Source organism: Odontesthes bonariensis, chromosome 17 (assembly GCF_027942865.1).
Source record: "Odontesthes bonariensis isolate fOdoBon6 chromosome 17, fOdoBon6.hap1, whole genome shotgun sequence".
NCBI lineage: Eukaryota > Metazoa > Chordata > Actinopteri > Atheriniformes > Atherinopsidae > Odontesthes > Odontesthes bonariensis.
Window position 1 is genome coordinate 15,134,564 of NC_134522.1, and position 9,441 is coordinate 15,144,004.

The 9,441-nt window shown below is 41.3% G+C and overlaps 1 protein-coding gene across 1 annotated transcript; it reads left to right on the forward strand.

The window, feature by feature from the left end:
• The first annotated feature begins 29 nt into the window (after positions 1-29).
• Positions 30-5,261, forward strand: ap5m1 (adaptor related protein complex 5 subunit mu 1). The gene is made up of 8 exons (XM_075447538.1): positions 30-267; positions 398-1,058; positions 1,143-1,370; positions 1,462-1,601; positions 2,667-2,752; positions 2,867-2,979; positions 3,238-3,334; positions 3,428-5,261. Exons 1-8 carry the CDS (start codon positions 200-202, stop codon positions 3,508-3,510), a joined length of 1,476 nt encoding a protein of 491 aa, XP_075303653.1. The 5' UTR covers positions 30-199; the 3' UTR covers positions 3,511-5,261.
• Positions 5,262-9,441: the final 4,180 nt, after the last annotated feature.

Genomic DNA, 9,441 nt, shown 5'->3' on the forward strand with positions numbered 1-9,441 from the left:
AGTGCGCATGCGTAGAGGTCGGCTGATTGGCCAGTTGTCACATGAGAGAACTGCAGGAAGTAGGTCGTTGCTTCTATGATATTTATCGAGTGAGGAGAAATACACGTAAAAATGTACACGGAAAGATGTGAATATGGATTTATGAGGTCATAAATATCATAATAGGCATAAAGTTGAAGTCTTTGTTGCAGCCGGATAAATGAGTTTGCGCGCTTTGTGGATTATTTCTCAGGAGAAAGGAGAAAATGTGAGAGTACGCTTTTCAAGGTTTGTAACTGGCTTGTTATTGTTCTCATAGATGCATCTTCTGTTTTGATCTCAAATGCGAGATCAGAAGGTTCACTGTCACACTGTAGGTAATTATATTTTGTTATGTCTTGACCCCCCACATACACAGGAAGTTTCCCACAGTGGAACACCGTGCAAAGATCCTGTCTGGTTCTTCATACGTAGCAGTCCCAGAGGAGAGCAACTTCCTGCAGCTCCTGCTCACTGAGTTGGGGCTTTCAGACTCAAGCAAGTCTTATGTAGCTCTCAGAGATGATTGCCTTTACCGTCAACGATCCCCGGCCCTGGAGCTGCATATTGATCTTCCTGGAAAGGGAACACTTTGGCCCGTGTTGGCCATCTCTCAGGGGTCTCTCATCTTTGCTTGCCTGCCATTAGTGGATGTCCCTCCTGAGCCGCGGACACCTCTGGCTAGCCTGCTGTCAGTCTCGCAGTGTCTGACACTGCTTGCAGGCCTGCAGACTTTTCTTCTTGGCTCAGGGAGTAAATCCGATAGTGAGGGGCTAGTTTCTCGTCTGGCAATGTTGCCCTCTGTCCTCCTGCAGGTTTGTCCACTTGGCACACCCCTTGATGTGCCATTAGTGGGGGCACCTTCAACCCCCACAGTGCCCACCTCCGCTGGCATCCAGAAGCAGCCAGCCTGGAAGACTGGCCAACACCGGGGTCGAGCTGCGGTGAACGTCGCACTGGTGGAAACAGTACGCTCCATGCAGTATGGTAACCAGAGCAGACAAGACTTATGGGATGTTTATGGCACTGTTACATGCAAAGTAAGTGCACAATGTAAAGAAAACAAGCAAATGCCATACCATTTCACACATTTCTTTATCATCATTCTGTCCTTCTGTCAACAGTGTGAAGTAGAGGGGGTTCTCCCAAATGTGACAGTGACCCTCTCACTGCCACCAAATGGTTCCCCACTGCAGGACATCCTGGTCCATCCCTGTGTCACCTCACTGGATTCTAGTATCCTGACTGCCAGCAGTGTGGATAGTTATGACGGCTCAGCTTTCTCTGGACCATATAAATTCCCCTTCTCCCCTCCTCTCGAGCCATTCAGATTATGCAGTTATACTTCACAGGTATAAATGCCAATACAAGGCCAAGGAGATTAATAATCACATGCATAAGCATTCATTTTCAAAAGGAGTCCTTGTTTCAATTTTCCATCAGGTTCCTGTTCCCCCCATCCTGGGTTCATATCAACTGAAGGAAGAGGAGAACGAGCTACATGTGTCAGTTGCCCTCAAACTTCACGAGAGTGTGAAAAACAGCTTTGAGTACTGTGAGGCCCATTTGCCATTCTTCAACAGGTAAAAAAAAAAAAAAAAAAAAAAAAGCATTCATGGACAAAACTGTTAAAAGCCTCTTGCACTGAGCTATCTTTGTAAGCAGCATGTAATCCTGTCAGCCAGTCAGAAAATTCTGTGTTTTTATTTTTATTCAAAATGGATTCTGATTATAAATCTTTATATAAGTAATAATTCATTTGAATGAATGAAATCTTGGTGTCACGATTTTCAAGTACAAAAATATTAAAGTATAAATTGAACTTTTAAATACGTTTAAATAAAAGATCAATTTTCAGCGTTTATCTCAGAATAAAATGTGCTTCGGGAGCTCCCAACTTATCTGGACACTCGCAGTGTGACTTGCTTGTGATCATTTTAAAGATCAGCTGATTGTGCTGAATGTGCCCCTCTATGCTCGCCTGTGGCACAGTCTGATTATTTTTGATATCTAACCAGATGCTGTGGCACTGCTCGAGAAGATAGTTACCTTCCAGTCAACATGTAACAGGTTAAATTTCAGTTGACACACATAATTCTGAACAGTTTAAAGCATATATGACAAATAAAAAAGGCCTGGCTTTCATGAACAAGCAGTGACAACATCAGTGGGCAAAGATATTTTCTCAGTATTTCTCAGAATTCAATTTTGCGGTCTCTGTAAATGGAAAGCTCTCCTACCTCATAATCCAAAGTGTGCAGCTGTCTTTTAAAGAACACTTGCACTGAGCTTAGTACAGTGTGCTGAGTATTTCACATTACATACATTATTTCCAGACAAAATGCAGAAATGTCCCAAAATGATTGACTTAAAAAATACAATTTTACCATTAAATGTCAGCTGTCCATTCTAGTATGAAGTTCTCACTTGTGTTTTCTTTTGTGAACAACGATAAAACTTCCACCAGTTTAAAAATGTCCAGATTTTAAGTGTCAGATCAGTCCGTACCCGTTTTTTGTTTTGTAGAATTTAGTATTACAGCTCTTGTAGTGTGCTTGAATCCATTCAGTTCAACAATTAAAACAGTTTTCATATTAAATTTATGAGCATGGTTGGTAAACATATCTGTGTCTGTTTGTTCTGTGCAGGGCTCAAATGGGTGTTGTGGATGTGAAGGTGAGCTCTGGACAATTGGATGTGTCAAAGGAGAAGAATCTGCTGGCCTGGACTTTGGGTATGCATTTAATTTTGTAGCATCTGTTTTAAAAGAAATCTTTTTCACCAAAGCTGTATCTTCGAAAAGAAACTTTTATACTTGCTTAATACTTTTATTCTCACTAACGCGTAGGGCAAAAGTTCCCAAAGTCTCGTGAGGTTACAATGGAGGGCAAGATAATTTTTTCTGGGCCGACACCAGGACCTTCTGACGCACTCTGCACACAACTTACTGCTTACATTAAGGTAAAAGGTTGCGTGCTTTGATAATCAATAGTCATTAGCCCATTAAGATCTGAAGCATTCTCTTCACATTCAAACTCTTATACTCATATGTTGGTTTAGGTCTTGATCGGTCTAAAACCTCATGTACTTGTTACTGAATTGATTCATGATCTACTTGGATTATCTGAAGCTCTTCTCTACTATGATACAGTCAAATGGATTAAAAATGTGCAACCTTTAGGCATTAAAGTGTAAAAAATGTGTCTGTTTTCTTCACAGTTGTACTTCAAAGTGCCTGACATGACGTTGTCTGGTTGCTGTGTCGACCAGCATTCGGTGCAGGTGTATTCCTCTGCTAAACCACGGATTGTAACATGTAAGCTTGCAGTAGATTTTGTGTCAGAATTTTTGTTGCACCCACTGTGTTTTACGTGAAATGAAAAATGGTCTCTGTCTGTCTAACCCTCAGCCCGAGAACTTCAGTCCAAAGAGTACTTCATATGGAATTCAACAGGTGCCGCTCCAGTGTCTTCTGGACAGATGATGATGTAGCATGGATCTGCAAGGAGGAGCTTGGGATACGGGTCGACAGAGGACTGTACATTGATGTGACTGAAAAAAATCCCACCCACATGCAGTGTCATGTGACCCAGTTGTTTAAGAGAATTAAAGTCTAACCTTGTGTTGCATATTTTAAGAGACTGTTTGCCTGGTAGATGAATTCATTTTGAGTTTTGTTTTGAAATGCATGCCTTTGTAATTCAGCTCCCCCCCCCCCCAACCTTCACCCTCCCTCAAATTCACAGACACTAGGGCCACCCCTTGCTCTGACAGTCCCACTTGAGTGACTCTCCGTCAGCCGGATAATTAGCAGCTGGGGTCTTGTCATCAGCTGTTGTAGGCCGGGAGGAGAGGGGCGGCCGGACTGTGAAAGGCCAGGCTGCTCTGGCCAGTGTCTTGGCTACAAAAGGCTTCTCTTTAAAGCTGGCAAGACTTCTTACCCACACCAGTCACTTACCCCCACCTCTGTTAACCCCCGTCCTCAGCCTGTCAGCTAGTGGCTCATTCAAACACACAACCTCTCGAACCAGACCGATTGAGCGCTGACCCTCTGGCCCTCTGAGACTTAAAGCAGCCGGTCCCTTTCTGTGAGCAGGACTTGCCTAATTGGTGAAAAAGTCACAAGGATGGTGATGGTTGATTTGCCATTTGAGTTTAGAAGTGCTTTTAGTCAGTCAATGTAGAACTTCAAGTATATGATGTTACCTTTGTTGAGGTAACGCTGTCATCTAGAAAAACCTCCTTTTTATTTGATACTTTGTGACAAAAAACCTTTGCATAACTTAATTTGGTTTCAGGTGCTTTCTGCAGTTTACGATTATGTTACTAGAGCTATACATGTTATTCTGTGACATTCATACTACATAAGCTGCACCTCGGTGTTTTAAGTTGAATGAATACATAGCCGATGAAGGGTTAAGGCAGAGGAGATTGTGCCCCATTATTCCACAGCAGCAAGACTCCTCTGAGTGGCCTCATTGTCTGCCGTTGGCCTCTCTTGCCCCTTGCTGGTCCAAATGCTACATTCTCACGTGGATTTCCACTCAGAAGGCTGACCATGACCAATCTTCTGTCAATTGGAACCAATTGCTCACACGGCATCCTTCACCTTCTTTTTATGTAGCTGTATGGAATGGCAGACACCAAGACCTCTTAGCTCTCCCCCTCCACGATGATTTGGCTTTAAGGCCCAGTATGTGTGGCTAGCTGACTGGAAAAAGAGAAGTTTTTTTTTTTTTTGAAGAGTTGGGCGACTCTAAATCCCTTCAGTGTCGCAATATGTGGTCAGTCTGGCTCCTCAAGTCTGCAGTCAGTGACCTCTCACTGGCAGACTTTGCTTTGTTGATTGAATAGCTTGCTAAGTAGATCGTTTTGATATGTTGTTCTGCTCCAGTGCCTTCAGTTCTGCCTTCTGTTTGCTCTTGTATACAGGAGTGTGTGAAAAGTATTTACTCTTTCTATATTTATGATCAGAAAAAGAAAATCAAACGAGTCAACATGAAATTGTGAAGCAAAGTAACACTGTGGTCTGTGGTCATTTCAAAACATCATGGAGTTGCTTAACTCGAAGTCACTTTTACTCTAAAAGGTTTTCCCTACTAATATTTGATATACTGCACTTGTTGTCTACTCAACTGTTCACATTTACTGTGTCCCTCAGCCCAATAATGACACCCAGTGGTAGAGAACAATAGAAACACATGTTAAATTGTTTTGACTTCTTGAATAAATTTTTAATTCACGTCTGTTACTGAGGAAGTTCTACTCAGCCACTGCCAGATTATCTCCGCTGATTTGAGTCCCCATGCTGTGTGATGTGATCCCTTTATCATTCATCAAATGCACCGTGCCTGAGGACAAGGCTTATAACATTCACACTGGCCCCATGTGTTTGGTAGAAGTCCAGTTCCTCTCAGCCCCTCTTAGTCTGCTTAGAGCTTGCCTCAGGGAGCCTACTTCAAGAATGACGGTGCAATTAGTAGTTTCTTGTTTTCAATCTGATTGTTCTCCAAGAGGCTTTTGTTTGGTTTCAGATAACAGGATATCTTTGAACACTGAGGGTTTCTTCTGTGCTTATTTCTCTGCCAAATTTTCAAGAATGGACCAGAAGCTTTGAAGCTAGACAATGTAAACTTATTATAAAGTTTATTTTGGATGGTTGCTTTTCTAAACTGATGGAAGGCTAAAATGGGCATCAAGATTCACTGTCTCTAATGCAAGTGCGTCACTTTCCCCTATAGAGGGCACCATAAACTCAGCTAAGAAAATTGCCAAGGAACATGTCCTGAACAGCAAGGGCTTTGATCATAGTGCAGTTTTACTCTACTTTTTCTCAAAAAGAAAATAAAAAAAATATGTATAAAAGTACATAAGAAAAGAATGTTGTAATTCAGAAAACAGTTAAACCCAGTATCTCATTTAAATCAATCCAAAAACTGAAACTGAAACCGAGAAAAGGTATTATCTGTACCATCTATTGTTTGAAAAACCTCATTTTGAATTTGATCAACACGTCATAAAATAGAACTGGGTCAACAAACCGCTAGAGGTTTTGCAGTGCTTAAATAGGTACAATGACAGAGTGGAAGGGTGGAACATAACTTAGAAACTGAGTCTATGTAAAAATGGGGTGGGGTCTTCAGTGAAGCCTTGCTTACTTGATGAACTGTATTCTTTACGTATTACAACAGTTTGGCTCTGTTGTGTAGTTGCTAAGCTGTCCCCAGTTCCAAATTTGACATGTTGTCTCTGTAGTATTACGGTTTAAAACCTTTCCAAATGATTTCGTAATTTAAAGAATGATAATTTCATTCTTTGTTTTTACTTTTTACAACTCAACTTTTTGGACATGGGGTCGTATTTTGGTGCAAGTTACATGAACACAATCCTTTCTGTAAGCTTTCTTTATGCAAGGTTGTCCTTGTCGACATGGTTCAAGCTGTTATGGTAATTAATTTGATTTACCTGACCTTATGTTTCAGCTGTTTCTGATCCAGATTACTCAATACAAAGAGCACTCTTACTTCAGCTTACAATCCGAAATCCTTTTTGTACCTCTTATCCTCCCTGTTTGACAGCTTCGTGCAGACTCAGGCCACACCCTCCCACCCTTTTGTAGTTTTTATACTGTTTTTTTTTTCCTTCCTTGGTTTTTTGTCTTGAATTTTTGAAGAACCTCCTCCACTTTGATAAACGGACTTTCTTCGAATATGTTTCTGTGAGCGTGAATTCGGCCTCATTTTGGCCGTAGAACACTGCTGCCTTGTGTCCCTGTGTCCTTGTGTCCTTGTGTGTCCTTGCCCTGGACATATTTCTCTCCTCTCCATAGGCCTTTTCACAAGGTTCAGCTTCTGGGTCCCCTTTTCATTTGGATGTCCAACTTAAAGGCAAAATGAAACAATGAAACAATGCTGAAATCAGCTCTTCAGATGGAGATTATATCAGGGTTATTTGTGGAAATAATAATTTGGGAGCTTACCATTAACTGTGTGGAGAATCTTATGTCTTCGGTTTTCTCTGAGGTGCACTCACTGATGAGGAGTCTGTTAAATAAGACCCGTCCAAGCCTCCAGAAACCGCCCCTGTAAACCGCAGTGCCATAAGAATCCAGTGGTGCAAAATAACTCAGTGAACCACTTCTACTCCACTGCATTTAACAAAGAAATGCATTTTTTCTACATCACTGCCTTTACAGCGATAATTTGTAGTTGTTGAGATTTAATTTTAAATTCACAAATAAGGAAAGCTTAAAGGATTCGATAAATTGCTAAATATTAAACCAAAGGTTTTGATGACATCTCTTACAAAAGGTTCCACCAAAAGTCATATAACCTGTTTCCAGATGGTTTAATTCAATTAACTGATGCACAAAAATGTCAAATTATGTCTTGAGCCACCCCTCATCTCTTCATATTTTTCTTCCAGTAAGCCATACTTTCTTGTAATCTTTTAAAGTGGTCTTGTACAACAGTTCTCAAGGCTTTTTTCAAGGAGTTTTTCTTTTGACACCAGCTGTAGTCCTTTTTTTTTTTTAATAGTTTTCTGTCTAGTCGTTGTATCCGAGCATTTTCATTGGAATGTGTTTTTTGTTGTTAAGCCACTGAACACAACCTATGAATCATTCAAGCATCAAAAAAGGACCGAACTCAAGGGATGAATCAGTTTAGTGTCTACCATCTGTCAGCTTATTCCACCACTGCAAGTTACCACAACAATCATAGAATCTGTGTGTGATTTGAGGGACTTTTAATTGATTAGCGTGTTTTTATGGTCATAAGTTAGTTTAAAGCAAACAGTTCCGTAGAATCATGTTAAAGTCGAGACTTTCCTGTGTGTCTGCAAGTTTTGATCTAAATCCATGGGACTTAACCCCCCCCGCCACACACACACACACACATACCACACACACACATACCACACACACACACACACTCTCCACTCCACTGGCACCTTAATCAAATCTACTGGGAGAGGAGGGGAAGGGCTGAAAGTTTCCCTCTCATCTTTTAAGCAGAGCTTCCCACTTTATTAAATGTAAAAATGTGTTATTTGAAATATTGATGTCATCTCCTTTATCCTCTGTCAAAATGATTTACCTGAATCGCTGTCTTGGTGCCTTTTTGGCCGGCTGTAAAATATTGCTGGAGATCCCCATCTCTGCTTTCCCTGCCCTATAACAAACACAGAAAATGTCAGTCTGACATATAAAGAAAATCCAAAGAAACAACAAAAGCAAGACAAAATAAGGCACAGACTAACCTGAAAGCGAGGGGATGGTTACGTCCTGTTTCAGTGGAGGTTTGGTTGTTTTCGTCTGTCTCAGGGATCCTGATGGCTGCTCCACAGTAAGTGGCAGAGCAGGAACGGGCCATTGCGGTTTAGGCATCTGTTCCTTTTCTTGCAGGCTAGTACAGGGAGCTACTTTACGCAGCCCAGGTCTGGAGTCTGTGGAACCCATTGGTTTCCTCTTTTTCCAAATGGTTGACAAGTTCTGCTGTTAAAGTTGATTTTCGTTTAGAATAATCTTCTCACCTTTTATTGTCCTCGTCACATGTGGGTTGTCATCAAAGGTCTAGTTGTATTATACTGACATGCAAAGTTTGAATCCCTGCGTCTTTTTGGCCTGTCCTATTAAAAAAAAGAAAAATCTTAACTTTGATAAGAGCCTCCCCCCTCAATCCATTTGATCCAGATGCTTACAGACAAAGCTGGTGGCTCTTGAATTTCCCCTCCTGAAGCATCGCTGTCTGGTGCCTAAGTAAAAATGCAACAAACATTTTTGGTAGTGGTTAAAAATATAGGTGCGTACTCCATCCCTGTTTTCATTGATTCTGTCATTATAATGAGCTTGGTTTCTGTGGCAACTCTCCCTGCTGGTTACTCTGTAACTCATAAATTAATGCTTGAGAGAACCTGTAATTTTCCTGCACCTCGTTAGCTTTATGAAATCCCTGGAGGGCACAGCTTTAGTGGGAAGTTGTTAACTCAGTGTAAATAGGACTCTTGTTGTTTTCATAAAAATATGCGGTAGATAAACACTGCTACAGTTGTGGGTGAAAGGCTGCAGGTTGGATAGATGTGCAGTCTGTGTTAGGTTCTGTATATTATGTGGTGATTAGTTTCAAGGCCGGTCCCCCTTGTGTGTTACATTAGTCTGTTATCAGCCCTGCTAGCGCCATGGCTCCAAGGATGGTAACTTATCACCCAGCTGGTCACAGCACTTTGGTCCTGACCAAAAAATTGCACGACAGTGCCAGATGGATTGTTGTGAAATTTAAGAAGTGGTCTACTCTAATGCTGCCCAAAGAGTAGATTCTAACACCACAAAAAGTTTGTCAGTTTTAGGGGTTGCACCGAACTTATTAAAATGGAATCTGGCCTATGGATACTGGTTGATCTGGTTTTCATTCAGCTTTATTTAGG

Bases quoted from the DNA above. Each gene is read 5' to 3' on its own strand.
- ap5m1 (XM_075447538.1), top strand. From the start codon at position 200: ATGAGTTTGCGCGCTTTGTGGATTATTTCTCAGGAGAAAGGAGAAAAT. The intron at 1,059-1,142 runs GTAAGTGCACAA...TTCTGTCAACAG, and splicing joins ATGGCACTGTTACATGCAAA to TGTGAAGTAGAGGGGGTTCT. The intron at 2,753-2,866 runs GTATGCATTTAA...ACTAACGCGTAG, and splicing joins TCTGCTGGCCTGGACTTTGG to GGCAAAAGTTCCCAAAGTCT.